Source organism: Osmerus eperlanus, chromosome 28, assembly GCF_963692335.1.
Source record: "Osmerus eperlanus chromosome 28, fOsmEpe2.1, whole genome shotgun sequence".
Taxonomy (NCBI): domain Eukaryota; kingdom Metazoa; phylum Chordata; class Actinopteri; order Osmeriformes; family Osmeridae; genus Osmerus; species Osmerus eperlanus.
Genome location: NC_085045.1, coordinates 3527240 through 3545390, shown reverse-complemented (window position 1 = coordinate 3545390; position 18151 = coordinate 3527240). Strand labels below are relative to the sequence as shown.

The window sequence follows — 18151 nt, the reverse complement described above, 5'->3', positions numbered from 1 at the left end:
CAACATGTCTGTGTCACCATCAGCCGGAACTTGGGTATTATCAGCCACTGTATAAAATAACTGGTGATTTACTTACATTTAACATGTGCATCTGTAAAAGCAAAAATACATTTTAAAGCCATTATATTTTAGTCATTTATTGACCAAATATTTCATTTAGACATTTATGACAATTATATCAAATGTTTATATTTTAATAAAGTAAATCCATCCAAAGTCAGTCACTTTGGCACGTGTCATGGAAACCACAGCATTCTAAATATACACCTGGGTCAAGGCAGACTTTATAAGAGCACTATCCAGTTCTTAGAGATATCTGAGAACCATTCAACAAAACTGTATCTGGGAGTGTGTGGAACTGCAAACATTAAATTACTCCAAAAATGTTGCCTTATTGCCAGATGTGTAAATTATGGTTGTATAAAAAATATATTTTTTTACATTTAACACATTTCTAACAGGTAGAAATACACAGCCAATTCAACAAAACCACAAACCATTATAAAGGTACAATCTAAACAGCACAAAAACACTCATGCTTTGACTTTCCTCAACACCTTTTCTCCAGGAGTTATACATCCTACCCCTTTGTACAAAGACTCCACTTTGAGTGTGTTGGGGTGCGGTAATATCCATAAAGACACCAATGACAAGAACAAAGAACGTGTTCAAGATACTGCTTCTCCTCTGACAGTGAGGATTCAGGAATCTGAGCACAGAAGAGGAAATAAAATGTACAAAACCAACCAGGTTCAATGGGGAAACCTTGTTGCTCCATTTAGTGCATTTCGTTAGTCTTTTGTTTGAGTGTACATTTGGACCTCGGCCCTAGTTCTCATAGAAAACTAGCTGAGCTTCTGCAGCAATTTATCTTCCTTCAGTCCGAACTGCACACTCACAGACATCTCCGCTATGAAACGTTCGCAGGCTGTCTTGGTCACCTGTTTGCAGTAGCGGAGGTCAATTTGACAGATGCTTCCACAGCGCTTGAAAAAGGTGAGGGAGTGGTCTGTCACCCTGTTACACACTGGAGGGAGACACAACAACACCACACAATGAGCTCCAACGCCGTGTGACGATAAAATAATGAAAAAAAGTCCCGGCACAGCATGCGTGAAAAAGAGCATTCTCACCTGACAGGTTGACGACCGTGAGGGAGTCTCTGGTGGTGGTACCTGCCGCCGTCAGCAGGTTGACCGACTGGTCGTTGATGTGGTTGCAGTAGCTGAGGTCCAGGCTGGACAGGGAAGGCATCTGTCGGATGATGAGACGCAGAGACGCGTCGGTGATGTCCAGGCCGGCCAGGCGCAGGTCCACTATGTTCCTCAGCTTACAGCGGTTGTCCATCTGACCTGAAGGGTTTGAAGATAACACACATGGGTCAAATACTAAGCTTTAGCTAGTTTTTAGGATGACTAAAATGATTTTATTTTAACTGACCAGTAACTGTTAACTTGCTCTTAACCACTTCAACCGTTTTGGTACTGGTTTGCTGGTGCCACCAGGGGGCGATCTAACACACTTAATAATCAGTTTGATTCTCCACCTGGTCTGTTGTCTGTCGGGGGGGACAGCAGGTCTCTCATCTGGGCGTCTTTGAGCCCCTCCACCCACTGGACGTCCAGGGTGCGGAGCGGAGGGCAGCTGGAGGTACACAGGGCTGACACGGCCACCCAGGAGCAGCCCGACAACAGCAGCACCCTCAGACCTGCCACACACACAAACAGAGAACACATCAATTCTGAGACACGATCAAAGCATGCGGATATACTCTGAACGGATCGGTAGAGATCAGGCGCTCCTCCCTCTCAGATGACCAGCATGTCGGGTCGTGTTGCTCTTCCTGGCTCGCCTACCTGGTAATCGGTTGATGAGCCAGCTGAGTTGCTTCTTGGAGATGTTGGTCCAGCTGAGATCCAGGGAGACGGGCTGTCTGCGGATGATCCCACTGAGCATGAGCGGTGAGATGGCCTTGCAGCGATTCAGGTCAATCCGGGTCCACAGCCTTTTGTCACAGCACCTGGGCAAGGTAACAGGCAGGCAGACAATCGAGTTCAGCACACTCCTTTGTTGCTAGCAGTGAAGGAATTTACAGTGTGTGGGTTGCACCTGTAACGTACTGGTAAGGTATTTGTGGGCCTCCCATGACTGATTCAACTGACTAAACCAAGGTAGTAGCAGAGTTCTAGAAGAACAGAGCCCTTACCATCTGTTCCAGGTCTTGCAGACCCGCATGTTGACACACAGCTCCTTGTGAGGGAGGTACCCGAAGATCTTCATCCAGACCTCCCTCTGCATGGCGTGGGTCTTGCCGTCCGTGAGGGGCAGCCTGTCCGGAGGGGGGCTGATGGGGGGCGGGCGGATGACGTGTCTCTCCATTTGGACACACTTGGGCGGGGAGCGCGGGGGCAGGGGCCGGGTGGCGGGGGAGCTCCTGTTGAAGCCCAGAGGGGTGATCTGACTGGGGTAGAAGTGGCGCAGCTCCCAGGGGGTGCCGTTCATCTCCCTGGTCCTGAGGTGGGGCCGCTCACCTCCCAGGTCGCCGCCGCCGCCGTTCCGGAAGGGCCTCTTGGGCTCCTCGTTCTCGCTCTCGGGCTCCTCCTTGAGGGGCTGGCGGTTCTCATTGGCCAGGGACTCCTCGGTCTTCTGGATCTCCTGGTTGAGGGCTTTGCTCAGCTCCTTGCTCAGCTCCTTGTTGGGGATGCGGCGCTTGCGGCGGGCTTTGGGCCGCGGGCCCTTCTCCTGGGTCTCGCTGCCTCCCTCGCTGCTGGGCCCCGCCCGGGGGGAGCTGCAGTGCGACTGGTCGCTGTCCAGAAAAGGCGTCTTGAGGTGGGGACTCGGCAGGTCGGCCTTGCTGTCCTCTTCATCGTCAGCTTCGTCCCTTTCAAGGACACGCCGGTAGAAAGGTTCCCGCTCCTCCTCATCCTCCTCCTCTTCCTCCTCCTCCTCCTCTTGGTCCTCTTCCTCCGTCTTGATTTGATGGAGAAGTTTGGGGAAGAGAGGATCAGCTGACTTGCCCTGCGAGAGTTAGAAAAGAGGAATTTATTTAGTACAGCATGGTTTGTACAGCGCAACATGACACGGCTCCATGTTTGCGACCAACAAAAGGTCAAACGATCGTGAAAAAAACAAACAGGTTCATCATTAGTAACAACGAGCCTCATTATTAAAAGCCCCTCTACCTTCTTCCTCACGCCGAGGTCCTCTTCCTCATCGTCGTCGAACAGCTTCCTCTTCTTCCTCAGTTTGTCCTCCGGTCGGGGCCGAGGCAAGCAGCTGGGCGACAGGAGAGGCGGCTGTCGGCCGACGGGCTCGTCCAGCCGGTGCCTGGGGGTCTCCTCCCTCCTCCGGACCGAGCCCCCCGCGTCCGCCTCCTCCTTGGCGGCCTTCTGCTCCCTCAGCAGGGAGCCTGGGAGGTTGGAGGCGTACTTGAACCCTGGACCTCTTTTTTGCTTGCAGACCAAAAGGAGAGAAAAGGGGCAAGACAACTTTATACCTTTTGCCTATCGGAAGGAGGTCGTCAGACCAGCAGCTGCGGGAGAGGTCAGAGGTCAGGTCACCCTAACTCATTAACTACAGTGCATGTGGTTGGGTGTTTGCTTGTCCCACATGTAACGATCCACTGTCGTACCCCTAGATTGCTCTGTGGCAAACACCTAAACTGTAACAAGAACATCATGTGACGCTGTTAGCCAGGCACACAGGAAGTGGAAACCACAATACGAAAGGCAGGGCAACATGTTTTTGACATTGCAATCTTAATAAATTCAGTGAAACACCATCTGTTGCACATGTATCTGGTTTACCTGTGTCTGGTCATAAAAGGGTGCATTTGCTCTAGAATATAAAGAAGCCTTAAAATCCTGACAGGGGTACTTTGTATGCGATCCTCTAGCCTCATGTTGGTACTCACTTTTCCAGTTTTCCCAGCATAATTGCATTTGGGACACTCCCAACAGTTAGGGAGCTCTTCGTTCACCACGCCCGAAGTATCTTTAACCTAAAACACCGGCAAATAAAGTAAAAGAGACACTTGTGAAGTAAAAGCTAAATGTAAATGTAACCATGAAAAGCAGAAGAGAATTATCTTTTGTACAATGTGTTCACAAAAAGAGACATAACAGTGATATGAAAGTTGAACTGGAATGAGGAAGCTGGATGCTTTTCAACGTTTAAATACCTCAAACGTCCGCAGCTGCTGCGATATGTCACAAAGTGCATGGCACCAGGAAGTGACACTTGACTAACATACTGCACCACCAAGATCTCTACCATCTATTAGTCCCAAGAGCAGCAAACGGGATGCGCAATATAGCTAAGCTCTGACGCACTGCAGGTTTCAGCAGTTGTGCTTAGGCTTGTTCCGTTTTGTAGTACGTGTCTTTCTGGCTTTATCTTCTACTTTGCATTTAACTCAACCTGTAACATCCGCTTATCCTGCAGCGCCTCATTGCAACATGTCTCCTTCCCAGGCAACACCACTTCATTCAAATTAAGGGGAAAATTACAAGTTGGCTCAGTAAACAGGAAGTTCGTGCCTCTAAAGCCCTTAGTCAAAGCTTTGGAATGACACTACATTTGCAAATTCCAGATCCATTACTCTGTCATGTGAGTCACAGAGCAAACAAATCACCTGACTCAAGTAGAGGCAGCCACACTCCTAGGCCAGGTTCCCCTCACCTTGAGACAGTTGGGATGAACTATCTCATTGCAGATGGAGCACTCCATGAGCATGACATTGAACTTGTCCTCTTCCTCCTCCTGCGTGTCCTCCTTGCCTGCCTCACCACACACCACACACACGGCCGTGTGGGGAAGAACCGGCTGGAAGGGGAACCAGGCAAAAAAAAGGGGCAACATGAACATTCAGCAACAGCTTATTTGCCGCGTTTAGCACAGCAGAGGATAACCTCAGAACTGATAACCTCAGAACTGATAACCGGTAACGACACGTCCGTGCATACTCACCGCGATGCACTGCCTCATGATACATGACTGCTTCATGCGACCCGGACCTCCAAACTTCTTCATGTCTTTGCAGAAGTGACACTCGCCACACTCGGTCCGCAGGCATGCCTCACACTTCCGACAGCGTGTCCGCCGGCGCCTCGCACCAGACGAGCTGCGATTGGACGGCAGCTTGACGGCAGCTGGCGTCCCCATCTTGGGCTTTGGCCGATTGGCTGCCCGTTGCTGGAGGATATCAAAAGAGACAATTCTGGTCAAACATCCATCAGTGGGATGCTATCACCTACTAACACCAACAACTAACTGCAGGAGGCCCTAGCAGGAGCTACAAATAATAGCATTTATAATAGCATTCCAGATGACAGTGCCACGTCTGAATATAACCTCTTCTCTCTATGAAAACACACAATAATATAGGAGATAAAAATGTGAGCCAGTGATCCCGCTGCATCCCCCAGAGCTTTTCAGTGATTTTTTCTAAACCCTCACAGATACATATTTCTTGCTGCAGATTCCAGTGTTGCCAAGGCAACACTTTGCTTTGCTTGTGCTCAGCGTTTGAAGAGAACTTATGGGGGGAGGAGAAAATAGAAACAGTTCTTTAGTTGTAATGAAGGCTTGGAGGAATTGTGAACGATTATAATTGATTCGAAAGAGAGCCTTTTCAAAATGGCTTTTGCGGCAGTAAAACTAGTGCTTTTTCTCAAGGAGAACACAAACCGGCCTGTGGTTGTATAACCAATCAATAGTAGAATAATGACGTTTTTGATTCATGCGGTGGCTTCGCCAGATTGTTCTCCCAGGGGCGGTTCCAAAAGGCATTGGTATGTGGCGTGATCAATGAGGGAAATGGAAAGCAAATCTCTGTATTTGTTCCTCCCTCGCTCGCTCCGTGGAAGGGGAAAGGGCAGGGGCAATTGGAAGACAGACCTTGACATTCCAGTCTAAATGAAACTTGAGATTGGGTTCAGATTTTCAGATTATTGAGTCTGTTAAGGAGAGAAGACTGGAGTCTGATGACTACCACTGAGTCCTCTCATTACGACTTCAAGGTTAGTGTTCTGTCCTGCCTCTCCTTGACAACTAAGTACATAATAAAGGAGCACACCTTTGACCACCATATTTACTCATAAGTACCTAATTACAGGGCCAGAACTTTGTAAAATGATGTAACTGCTAAATATTACATCACCCAACATTTAACATGGACAAGAAGTCAGTCAATAAAAGCAAGCGATAAATGATTAAATTAATAGATATAGATAACTGATTAAATGATGAAACCGTATGCCCTCAGGTAAAATGCTAATCTCAAATTAGCAAGTGCTCTTTAAATCACGATTAGTCAACAACTGGAGAAACTGCTCCACAAGCACATAACTGTGTCATGGCTCTTACGTAACCTCCCTTCAGGAACAGATATAGCCAATACAGGACAAAAACATCCTTAATCTTATGAAAACAAACAGAATTTTTGAAAAGGGCTTAGAAGGTAAGAAAACCCAACAACACTGGTTCCCCGGGAACAGAGTGTTCCTCAGCGGAGACGATAATAACCTTTTCTTCAGGAAGACGTTCCATTAGTGCAGTTATACAAAGAAGAGTTTTCAGGTTTGGTGAGCTTTGTTGTGTTAACTTTTGCCTGGATTGGTCTCATGATTTGCCACATAGCGCCTGTCATGAACCTCAGGTATAAAAACCAAACTGGTCTGCCAGGTTAACAGAACAGCATAACAGCACAGCTCTAAATAGACTGGAGAACAGGAGACATCCATTGCTACTAGTGATGCAATTTACAGCTGGGTCAAGGACAGATTCACTCTTTTCACAGTAAATCTGCAGAGTTAGAAATGAGGAACACCTCAGAAGGAGGGAAAAAGCTGCAAAGGTTGAGAATATCAACATTGCACAACACTGAGTGTGATTGGAAAATATGACTCCCTTTTCGAAAACTTTGATCAGATGTGTCCTTCCTCCCATATTAGATGCATAAATTGAGCCTGAGAACTCAACTGCTTCCACCTGAAACCTATATGGGCTCTCCCTGTCACTCAAATTACATGTTTTCACGAATTCCCTTCAGTATGACAAATCCACGACAAACTGTCCGACAGGTGACAATTCTTCAAACATGTAGTTCGCCTTAGGTTCCCTTCAGATCTAACAGCAGAATCATAAAACAGAAGTTTATATTACATAAGTGCAAAGGGCCTGATATTCCTTTAAGGTAAGCTACAAAAACAGCAGACTAGCATTCACTGTAACTTGGTTGAGTACCGTGCCAGGAATGTGAGGCCGGTTTGCTGAGGCCTCAGAACGCTAACTCAAACCCCTATCTGAGAACAGTCTTCTGACTCATAATTTCAGTGTGGATTTCAGTGGGAGGAAGTCACAAGATTCACCATCTGCCTGACTTTAGCACACATATACCACAGAACACATAAGGGGGGAAAAGGAAGGTCCACAACACCCCTGTTACTCTGCCAAAAGAAAAAGTGGTCTAACCAAGCTCCTTTATGAACAATTGGTGTGTGGCTTTACGTGTTGTGCTGCAATGCTTCTAACCCTGAGCAACCATGCAACAATGTACTCAAGCTTGAAGCAAGGGCTTCAAAGTGTGCTTCTATTTCACTGTTACACTAATATGCCTGCGCCTAGTGTCAACCCATTTGAATGTACTCTTCTTTCTATGATCTACGATCCCCACTGGTCTTGCATGTATTTGCTGCTAGTAGAGTAGCCTACAGCTTACAGTAGGCTAACAGGCAGAAGCGGTCAAGTGCTGTGAGAGCTCTTCATTGTTCCTTTTCCCCATCCCCCTCCCCAGTTCCTGCGAAACAACATTGCCTCAAGCCTTCTTAAAGGCACAGAGCAGTAGGGGATATAGTATGAAGAAAAACGAAAACATGATAATGACTTAAATCCAGTTTGGTCTATACATTCAAGTCATAGTAAAGAGTTGTTAAGAGAGGTTGAGAAGATCTCTATGACCTCAGTTTGTATGGGCTAGCATGCACTGCTTGACTGACTGTAAAAAACAAAACAGAAAAGACAAAAAAGTACATTCCTAAAGTCTTACGCATGTTTTCGGAAGCAAAGGTCACGACTGTTAAAAGGGGCCAAAAAATCCAGATTTTGAACAACATGATTGTATCGTTTGTTTAGTGGTAAATGTGGCACTGGGCCCCAGGGATAGTGGAGGGACATTCACATGTAGAGTCATGCTGCTTCTCACTTGCTCACTCTCTCTGATCACTGTTCACACCGGATCCTTAAAGGATCGCTTTTCTACCTGGTCGAACCTTACCCTGACAAGAAACAGGACAGTTCAATAGCTGTGGAAGCTGTTTAACAGATGTAGACCATCCATCCTATAACGCCCTTTCTGTTTAATTTTTCTCTCTAATACTTTGGCTCGGCTCCGTTTCCGAGCAAAGGGAAATGAACTGGTGCCCTGCTAACACAATTCTATTATTTTACCATTGAAAAGGTAAATAAGACCAGATCTCATGAGTACTTTATACACAGTAGCGTACCATACCATCTTACATCTGCTAGATTAGAGAGAGAAGGTGGAAGATTTAGAGGGAGGGGAAAATAAGAAAACATGTAGCTAACAGTATTACTTGTAGCTTGTAGGCAGCATTAGGCAAACAGTCAAATCCAGCGTTCTCTGACCTGTTCAGATTCTGAATCGTAATCCTCATCGTCCGCACTCAGTGACATGGCCATGGTTCCTCAGTTCTCATCGTTTGTTTGGTGTCGAGAAAACTGACATGGCTGAATTCAGCCCAGAGCTGCTCTGCTGTTCCAACACTCTCTTCCGTCCCCCTCTCTCCCTCTCTCTTCACACACAGCTCAGGAACAGGCAGCTGCGCAGGCACACACAAGGGCGACAAGAAGCCTCATGAATATGCGTCGGGAAGGTCAGGGAGGGAGGGGAGGGGGAGGGGGGGTGCAGGCCAAGCCAATGGAGAGGCAGATGGCATTCGGTTACGGGGTTGCTTACAAAGGGCGCCTAGACCATGGAGGTATTATGGCCCAGACTCAGGAAGGGTGGGCCTAGGGGGACTAGGGGGGAGACAGCCACAGGAATAGCCCAGACAGAGGGTCACTGGAGGAGAAAGGAGCAGGGGGAAAGCATCTGTCTCCTTGGATATTTGGATATTCAGGGGGGGGGATGGGGGGGGGGGGGGGTGGGTGGGTGGGTGGTTTGGAATATATACTGTACAACATATTGTTGTGTGAGATGTCACTCATTCAAGTTTCTCAGTTAGAAAGATATACGTCTTTCACTTTAAAAAGCAGGAAGCAATCCATTTATCTGAGTTTGATTGCTCTACCCTGGAACTTTCTTGTTCCTTGTTTGTTTCAGCCTGCTTGACAAACAAAATGTTGTTTACATGACGACTACATTACTGGCTACATTACTGTAGCCCAGAAGTTTACAGGTCATATTGTAGCCTACAGGTTGCCAAGTCTGATTGATTTTGTTTACTATGTAAGTGCAAGTTGTGCATCTTGTACATAAATACCTGACAAACCAATGTGTTTCACTGTGCAATTCCAGAGATCTGAGGAGGGGTGATATCAGGGTATCAATAAAGGGAAGCAATTCGATGAAATTACAGTAGTATACTTAATGTGTATCACAAATAACCTTGGCCACAAATGTAAGTTACACACAATCGCCATAAGTTTTATCTATCCACAAGATATCCACTATAATATCCACCAGATGGCAGTCACATATCACTGCTTTGTTCTTAGTTCAAACCATAGACTGTATGGTTCAAACTCATAGATAAAACATAAAAACATTTTTTTTAAAGCAAGACAAAAACATGTGGGCTTACACGGTTGCACGTTAATTGTTTCTGTATACTTATACACATTTCATATGTTGCCATTTGCCGGACCACACCTTCACAATTCTAATTGACTTACCTGGTCCAATTCTATGTGCAGCCTAATTAAGATTAATTACTAACAGCTGAGAGGGAGTTGAAAGAAATCGAGCAGAAGTCCAATATTCAGGTGTAAGACTAAATAAAACATCAACAGTGTAACTAATACACGGTTAAATCTGAGAGATTGAGAATGTCTATACATACACAAATTAAAATCAGATGTGAACTCATGTATGTATGACCAAATGAAACTAATTAAAAAATAAAGCTACATTATCAACCTTACCTCGGTTTTCAGAAGAGCACTGTTGGATTGTGGGTGGGTAGCACAATTTGTGTTGTGAGTTTCCTGAATTACAAACTGCTGCACTAGCTTGAAGTTTTGGGATGTAGCCAGCAAGCTAGTTGCACACTTTTTGTATATAGTCTCGTTCTAGGGAGTACATTGTGATTAGACTTTAAAAAATATATACTTAAATCACGTGAACTTTAAGTCAAAGTCTACCAAACGACTTCCAAGTGCTGAAATAGAAAAGGTTAATTGTTAGCTAGTAGCACAACATTGCTTGCTAGAAAGTTTTTAAAAGTTGGGAAAGGTAGCAGAGCTAGCAACACCAAAATGAGTTTGAACGAACACTCTTTACAAGCTCTATCATGGAGAAAGCTATATCTGAGCCGTGCCAAATTGAAGGCTACAAGTCGGACATCAGCTCTTTTGTCTGGTTTCGCAATGGTGAGTAACGTTACAATAGACGGAAAGTTGGCTAAGGACGAATGTTAATGCACATAGATAGCGACCTAACCCGGTCTGTCATGCCCTGTCAAATGAAATGTGCAAGAACGCTCGCTAGTTCTAGTTGGCAACATTTGATGACATATCTAGGCTACGGTTAACCACTTAACTGTGTATGTTTAGTAGGAGGGTGTTAATAGTTTAAAGTACATACAAGTCAGTGTGTTGGTGTAAACCACGATAGGCTACTCTGCAAATGTGTGACGCAGTGAGACTTCGTATGACTCGCGCGTGAAGTTTGGTGTCAGCAATCTTGCCTCGAGTGTAATTTAGAAGCCATTGACGATTTTAACGATCAATTTTGGTATTCTTTATTACAGTATGTTAACTGCATTTGCATATATTGAATCAAATGGTATACATTGTAGCTTTGAACCTTTTATTTAAATTTGTATTTTTGTCTAGGTGGCGATGGTGGAAGTGCAATTGGAGCCAGACCACACGTATCCACCGGGGCTGCTGATTGCCTTCAGCGCCTGCACTACCGTCCTTGTAGCAGTGCACCTCTTCGCTCTCATGATCAGCACCTGCATCCTTCCAAACCTTGAAGCGGTGAGCAATGTCCACAACTTGAACTCAGTGAATGAGTCTCCCCACGAGCGTATGCACCACTACATTGAGCTGGCCTGGGCGTTCTCCACCGTCATCGGCACCCTGTTGTTCCTTACGGAAGTGGTTCTCTTGTGCTGGGTCAAGTTCTTGCCACTCAGAGGCGGGAAGATCAACGGGACCATCAGCTCGGGTGAGGCAGCAGCCATCGCCTCCACCTCCATCATGGTGCCTTTCGGTCTGGTGTTCATTGTGTTTGCTGTGCACTTCTACCGCACACTGGTCAGTCACAAAACTGACCGGCAGATCAGGGAGCTAGAAGAGCTGTCCAATATCACCCGCCTTCAGAATCAACTGGACCACAGGGGAGAGGCTGACTGCCTGAGCCCTGTTGTCCATTTCTAATACTGATCAGAAACACTAGGTTTTACACGTTCAACTACTTTGTGAAACATTTGATGATTTTCTTTCGCATTTACATAAATTCACCAAGTAATGGTGTCAATCTGTTTACTGTAATTCAGCACTTCACATAAACCGAAATACACCAGAAGGGCTTTTCAGTTACTCAGAGCTACAGTTTACAGAATCAATCAAAAAACAAAACGAGATTAGATACTATCACTGCCAATTTCTCATGTTATGTTGAATCAGATTGTATAGTCTATCAGTGAAAAAATGGTACATGTACTCTTGTTCATGTATCATAGCGGTGTTACAGTTAACAAGTTCTTAGTATTTTTAAACATTAACTTTGTGGTATCTACATTACTGCACAGTCATGAGAAACTTAGAGACGAATGACTGATCATATTAACCGAATTGCTGAAAATGGATTTCTGTGAATGTTGATCTTTTGTGAAGTGTTTTTTTTTTTTCATGTATTTTGTTACAAAGAAGCTGAGATCTAACCAAAGATGTTAGATGCTTTAAAATACCAAACTTAGATGAGCTCCAGAATTTTGTAAGGATTTTACTCTAAGCCAATTCTTGTACCCCTTTACAAAGAAAGTTAAAAAAAATTATAATATTTCTGTAATGAATGCATAGCTCTGAATGCATAGTATATATTGCTGTAATACAACAATGGTGTTACTTGTGGATTGAAAACTTTCAGGGTGCAGAAGTTTCGTTAAAAAACAACAACAAAAAGCAAAAAAATAAGTTTGTATATCTGTAATGTCACGAAGGGATAAGGAGAACCAAGGCTGGGTACAGAATTGTCTAATACTGTATGAAGACATCTGGAGATTCAGCTGATAACCTTCAGCTAAAAGGAATGTAGGCTCGTTGGGAAAGGTTGTCAAGGATACAGTAGATTGAAACTGTATTGAGAAGTATGCCAAACTGTTTTTAAAGGGTGAACTGATGACAGTAACTTTTATACGTATTGTTTTTGCATGATAAGGCTCACTCCAGTTATATATGGTTCCTGTGTGGATTTTTAGCTTTTTAAATGACCTGTCCAGTTGCACATCTGAAATGTCTGTCACATTATGTGCAATCTTCAGACTGTTTCATGTGAAGTAACCTATTCTAAGCAGAATTACACTTCACACAGATGGATATATATATATATCCATTTAGACACACACACACTCATACACACTGTATATTTCTCTTCTCAGTTAGGTACAGAAAACCACTTTTAGGAAAATGACACATACTGCATCTACTTCTAGACAGACAGTATACACGGCATTGACCATTGAATGTGGGTTACTTTCATGCTTTGCGGTCTTGGTCTGTGTAATAGGCCTACAGTATCATTTAGGAAATATTTTGTGCTCTACAAATATGTAGTTATGAACATCACAGAAGAGATTGGTTACATGCTCCCCTGAACCATATGAACTGTTTATTTATTCTTAAAGCTTTTATATATAGTATATCTTTTCCTTTGTTTTCAACATATGCAAGAGGCCAATTATGACTAATAAAGGTTTTTATGTCTAAATTTGAATGCTACCATTGGCTATTTCTTCTAGTCACAGTTTTTGCATAAACAGTGTATTTTCCTGAATGTGCTCGGTAATGATTGGAAACCACAGAAATGTGTCAGCAAAAAAACTTTACAGTAGATATGTTTAGTATGTAGCTGTCATTCAGGCAAAAGTCTGGTTGTCTTTATCTGTCTTTTGTCTTTTATAACACTAGTTTTCAGACTAGTGTTAGCTTAGCGTTTACTTGGTGGTTTCGTGGTTCTCTCTCTCTCTCTCTCTCTCTCTCTCTCTCTCTCTCTCTCTCTCTCTCTCTCTCTCTCTCTCTCTCTCTCTCTCTCTCACAGAAGTGCACAAAGCTTCCTCTCTGGGTTTTTGGGTGGGTTCGTTGCTGCAAGGGCTTTTTTAGTCGCCTCTCTGAATATGTCATCCACATTTTCATTGCACTTGGCTGAACATTCCATATACAGCTCAGCATTTATTTTCCTTTTGGTTTCTTCTCCCTGTTGAGGAAAATAATAAAATTATGATTTAGATTTCAGGAAAAAGTACTCTCTTAGTCAGTGTACAGGTAAGTCCATCCTTTCATTGATCTAAAACCATTTGGACACTACTGGTATGTGTAGAGTTCGTACCTGGATGTATGTGATAAGATTTTGGCCTGAGGACCAAAGCTTTCTTGCCAGGGTTTTGTCCTTCCGTAGATCTGCCTTGCATCCAACCAGGATGACTGGTACACCATGGCAGAAATGATGCACCTCTGGGTACCACTGAGAGCGCATATATAACGCAATCATGAAAAATGTTGGTGGAGATTTATACAAAGGTTGTGTAAACAATGCATTACTCAGACCCTGCAAGATAACACCCGATTATCGATAATCGGTTATAGATAGATCGACTAGAAGATAGTCGTCATGGCAAAAGAAAACAGTGCGGTACCTTTATCAAAACATTCTCAAAGGATGAGGGGCAGGTGACATCATAACAGATCAGTACTAGGTTGACATTCTGGTAAGAAAGAGGACGTAATCTGTCATAGTCTTCTCGACCTAAGGTTAATGGAACAGATATTACCACATTGAAAATTATGCATGTTCATAGGCTTTGAATAAAGCTGAAAACAATTAGCATGGCTTTACATTCCAGTCAGTCCAATTACTAACGTCCTCCAATTATACCTAATGCCCTAACCATTCATCCTCATTTCAGTCAAATTAACATTCTTAGGTTGTAAAGGCATTGCTCAGACACCTTGACTTGCAATGCAAAATGTCCACTATACCTGACATACTTGTTTTGCCGGGTGCTTTCAAAAGCATGTGTACAGAGTAGGTTCCAGACCTTACCTGCAGTATCGTAGAGGTGTAAGCGAAACTCAGCCCCTCTATACCTCACATTGGCAACCACATTTTCAAACACAGATGGAATATGTTTCTGAAAGATAAGTGTAAGATTCTTTACTGTCACAATATGTTGTTAATAATGTACACACTGTTTAATTCAAATGTAATTATTTAATTAGCTATACAATGTAGAGCAATGGTATTCAAAAGTGTCCTGTTCGTAGGACTGTTATAAATAATACACAATATAGTATTGTACAGGTTAGTAGATGATCAAGATCAGCGAGTCTTACCTCTGGAAAGTTTCCCTTTGTGTAAACCGTTAAGAGGGATGTTTTTCCACATCCGCCATCACCAACAATAACAACTTTAAAATCCTCCCTTCTGCTATGCCCACTGCTCACCCCTGACACACTCTTTGTCATGCCTCTCAGAATGCAGAAGGATGTGGGTAGAAAAACCGACCTTTTCTTTGTCAAGACTTACTTCCACAGGAGAAATAGAAGCACCATATAGTGATACCCAGAGAGCCAACACACAGAGCCTTCCCTCTGCTAGCTTTTGTACCTTCTACAACTTCCGCCAGAGTAAATAAGACTCCTCTTGGTTCTGTAGTGCCTGCCCTGCCGTGCAAGAGAGTGGCTCACCTGAGACTTCAGTTCCCATACAGATAGAAACCTGTTGACTTTACCTGCTCCACCCACTTCTTTGTGTACTTTGAGAACTTCCACCTGAACTCATGCATAGAAGAGAGATGCCAGGATACTCCCATGTGAAACACCCAGAGGGAGAGAAGAAGACATGTACATAGTTGAGGTCTACCTTCCAAAAGGCATAATATAATACCATCTATTCTAGTGGACTTGGAATACATGTGCCTATTTAACCATATAACTATGTTTGTTAAAAAGTAAATTCTCTTAATAAAAAATAAGTAAAACAATGAATAAGTGTATTCACTCAGCAGACACTTCACCTCTGTGTAATACCCACATCTGCATTGAGTGGGAGGCTATAGCTGTGTCCATATCCTGTGAGCTACCACAAACCACTGACATACATCTTATTGTTTCCTGTAATTGTCACAGCGGCAGGTTAGTATGTGTTCATCCATGTGGGTGAGCTTATTCAAAAGGACAGGGAAGAGAAGACAGAGTACAGTGTACTTCAGGGAGCTGTTAAGCACTATGAGTTTGAAAGAGCACTCGGAAGAGACTCTGTCATGGAGGAAACTACACCTGAGCAGGGCGAAGCTGAAGGCCATCAGTCAGACATCAGCTTTTATGGCAGGATTTGCAATGGTGAGTGAACGTGATCCCAGCACATTAAGGTTTTACATTTTCAACAGCCTACCAATGTTGTCCAATGGCACATTATGCTTTTGATTAATATTTTTCAGAAAATGAAACATTTATTGTATTAACCCTTGTGTTATCTTCGGGTCATTCTGACCCATCAGTCATTGTGACCCACCGTCGTATTGCGACAACTTTACCGCACACAAAAACAAAGTGAAGCATTTTCTTTTAACCGTCGGGCTGTCTCAGACCCCCCACATTGCAAAGGTTAAAAGAAAATGCTATTTATTTTTGTATTGGGCAAAATTGGGTAAACACAACGACGGTTCGTTGGGAACCTTTGGGTCATGTGACCCGAAGGCAGCACGAGGGTTAAAAAGTGCCAGGAACATAAAAGGGGATTTTGTATGTGTGTAAATATGGGACATTTATTCTAGTGAGTTTTATGGCTAGTGTCACATTCTTATCTAATGAAGTCACCCTGTTTTAGCATAAACCATTAAGGACCTTTATACATTTTACACAAATTGTCACAGTGATACCATATGAATAATTGTCAATGTGTCACAGTGAGATGCTAGAGTGTGGAGCCAAGCACAAGGAGAGGCCGGCAAGACAGGGTCGAGGAAATCAAAGTATTAATTTACCGGAAACAAGCAGAGTATACTCAAATGTACACAACAAGGAAGGGACCATACAAGCGCACCAAACTAGACACAGGTGAAACTAACTACAACAAACGAGCAAACTGAAAACCTGACGTAACGAGACACAGGTGAAACTGATGACACAGAGAACACAGGGAAACACTAGTGCAGGGGTGTTGAATCCTGGTCCTCAGGGACCGCTGTCCTATATGTTTGAGATGTTTCCCTGCTCCAACACACCTGATTCAAATGAATGGGTTGTTATCAAGCTCTGTGGAAGCCTGATAACGACCATACATTTGAAAAAAACAAGAACTGGGCATGACACAATATGAAATGCTGTTTCTTCATGCTCCTAGGTGGCCATGGTGGAGATGGACCTGGAGTCGACTGACCCGTATCCCCGTTGGCTGCTGGTTGCTTTCAGTGCCTGCACTACCACTCTGGTGGCAGTCCATCTCTTTGCCCTTGTGATCAGCACCTGTCTCCTTCCACACTTTGATGCGCTTGCCAGACTTGACATCAAGAACTTAGGGTTTGAGTCTCCCCAGAAGAGCTTGCACTCCTACGTTGAGGCAGCTTGGATCTTGTCCACTGTTGTTGGCACTTTGCTCTCCTTGGTGGAGGTGGTTCTTGTAGTCTGGATCAAGTTTTTGCCGCTTAATCCAAATAATATGGAAAAAAACGACATGAGCTCAAGCGAGGCAGCCATCACTTCCTCCTCCATCATGTTGGCTGTTGGACTGTTGTTCATTGTGTTTGCTGTGCACTTCTATTACACGCTGGTCGTTCACAAAACTGACTGTCAGACTGAAAAACTGAAGGAGCTGGACTACATAACCAAGATTTTATAAAATGATAGCTTCACAAGCTTCCAGGAGTGTGTGTGCTTACCAGAACCACATGGCGCAGTGTGAAAATATACAGAGCTCATTGGCCCGTTTTGTATTCACTGAGCATGTATGTCTTTTACATTTACCATTTGGATTTTTCTATCAGCAGTAGAAGAATTTGACCATTGTGGGAAAATATCGATGTTATTGTTAATTGTAAAAATAAATCGGATATTTTCTTCAATGTAAACTTCCAGTATGCACCTCCTCTGTAGAATGAGCCGTACATCTCATCTATCTCACCTGAGATAATATAGAGATGTCTGCTTTTTTTTTCTAGTTACAGAGGGGATACACATTATATCAGGCCGTTTTTTCACCTGATATAATGTGTATCCCCTCTGTAACTTTTGCTGTCGAAACAGTGCCCTAAAAACCCCTTCCATAGGGCTGCGCTTTACCATCGCCATCTGATGGTTTACTGTGAGAACTGCACTTGTAATGTTCCCATTAAACCACTAGATGGCGGTATCGAAGCGCAGCCCAATGGCGCTGTCGAAACAGTGCCCCTTAAAAACGTGTTCCATAGGGCTGCGCTTTACCATCGCCATCTGGTGGTTTTCTGTGAGAACTGCACTTGTAATTCTCACGTTAAGACACTAGATGGCGGTATTGAAGCGCAGCCCAATGGCGCTGTCGAAACAGTGCCCCTTAAAAACCCGTTCCATAGGACTGCTGGAAAAGAGCAGACATCTCCATATTATTTCAGGTTGTCAGAGGCTGTCAGAGGCTGAGAGGTTAGGGAGTCGGGCTATTAATCAAAAGGTTGTTGGTTCGATTCACGCCCGTGCAAAATGATGTTGTGTC

At 44.0% G+C, this 18151-nt stretch overlaps 5 protein-coding genes across 7 annotated transcripts in view; 3 read left to right on the top strand and 2 right to left on the bottom strand.

Annotated features, from left to right (window-relative positions):
* ggt5a (gamma-glutamyltransferase 5a) overlaps positions 1-18151 on the top strand; it is a 122724-nt gene that overhangs the window by 37882 nt on the left and 66691 nt on the right. The gene's annotated exons all lie outside the window — the stretch shown is intronic.
* kdm2ba (lysine (K)-specific demethylase 2Ba) lies at positions 122-9573 on the bottom strand. Of its 3 annotated transcripts, none has more exons than XM_062454749.1 (11): positions 9504-9573; positions 8595-8840; positions 4969-5193; positions 4681-4824; positions 3914-4000; positions 3183-3461; positions 2207-3018; positions 1857-2020; positions 1547-1708; positions 1134-1352; positions 122-1027 (listed from the first exon to the last, which is right to left on the bottom strand). In XM_062454749.1, the coding sequence occupies exons 2-11, from the start codon at positions 8673-8675 to the stop codon at positions 846-848; spliced, it is 2355 nt and encodes a 784-aa protein (XP_062310733.1). In that variant the 5' UTR covers positions 8676-8840; positions 9504-9573; the 3' UTR covers positions 122-845. The 3 variants fall into 3 exon arrangements, with proteins under 3 accessions (XP_062310733.1, XP_062310734.1, XP_062310735.1); XM_062454750.1 differs by having other exon boundaries at positions 3183-3452; XM_062454751.1 differs by having other exon boundaries at positions 8647-8840; positions 9504-9571.
* Positions 10179-13183, top strand: orai1a (ORAI calcium release-activated calcium modulator 1a). The gene is made up of 2 exons (XM_062454755.1): positions 10179-10611; positions 11077-13183. The coding sequence occupies exons 1-2, from the start codon at positions 10498-10500 to the stop codon at positions 11623-11625; spliced, it is 663 nt and encodes a 220-aa protein (XP_062310739.1). The 5' UTR covers positions 10179-10497; the 3' UTR covers positions 11626-13183.
* Positions 12031-15200, bottom strand: LOC134015315 (rho-related GTP-binding protein RhoF-like). The gene is made up of 5 exons (XM_062454756.1): positions 14800-15200; positions 14510-14597; positions 14103-14212; positions 13796-13930; positions 12031-13663 (listed from the first exon to the last, which is right to left on the bottom strand). The coding sequence occupies exons 1-5, from the start codon at positions 14929-14931 to the stop codon at positions 13502-13504; spliced, it is 627 nt and encodes a 208-aa protein (XP_062310740.1). The 5' UTR covers positions 14932-15200; the 3' UTR covers positions 12031-13501.
* On the top strand, positions 15667-17528 carry LOC134015108 (calcium release-activated calcium channel protein 1-like). The gene is made up of 2 exons (XM_062454448.1): positions 15667-15807; positions 16811-17528. The coding sequence occupies exons 1-2, from the start codon at positions 15694-15696 to the stop codon at positions 17303-17305; spliced, it is 609 nt and encodes a 202-aa protein (XP_062310432.1). The 5' UTR covers positions 15667-15693; the 3' UTR covers positions 17306-17528.

Coding starts and splice junctions, on each gene's coding strand:
- kdm2ba (XM_062454749.1), bottom strand. CDS start 8,675: ATGAGGATTACGATTCAGAATCTGAACAGGTCAGAGAACGCTGGATTT. Junction 3,019..3,182: donor ACCTCGGCGTGAGGAAGAAG/GTAGAGGGGCTT, acceptor TAACTCTCGCAG/GGCAAGTCAGCTGATCCTCT. Junction 1,028..1,133: donor CACGGTCGTCAACCTGTCAG/GTGAGAATGCTC, acceptor GTCTCCCTCCAG/TGTGTAACAGGGTGACAGAC.
- orai1a (XM_062454755.1), top strand. CDS start 10,498: ATGAGTTTGAACGAACACTCTTTACAAGCTCTATCATGGAGAAAGCTA. Junction 10,612..11,076: donor TTTTGTCTGGTTTCGCAATG/GTGAGTAACGTT, acceptor ATTTTTGTCTAG/GTGGCGATGGTGGAAGTGCA.
- LOC134015315 (XM_062454756.1), bottom strand. CDS start 14,931: ATGACAAAGAGTGTGTCAGGGGTGAGCAGTGGGCATAGCAGAAGGGAG. Junction 14,598..14,799: donor CAAAGGGAAACTTTCCAGAG/GTAAGACTCGCT, acceptor CTTATCTTTCAG/AAACATATTCCATCTGTGTT. Junction 13,931..14,102: donor TTGAGAATGTTTTGATAAAG/GTACCGCACTGT, acceptor ATGCGCTCTCAG/TGGTACCCAGAGGTGCATCA.
- LOC134015108 (XM_062454448.1), top strand. CDS start 15,694: ATGAGTTTGAAAGAGCACTCGGAAGAGACTCTGTCATGGAGGAAACTA. Junction 15,808..16,810: donor TTATGGCAGGATTTGCAATG/GTGAGTGAACGT, acceptor TCATGCTCCTAG/GTGGCCATGGTGGAGATGGA.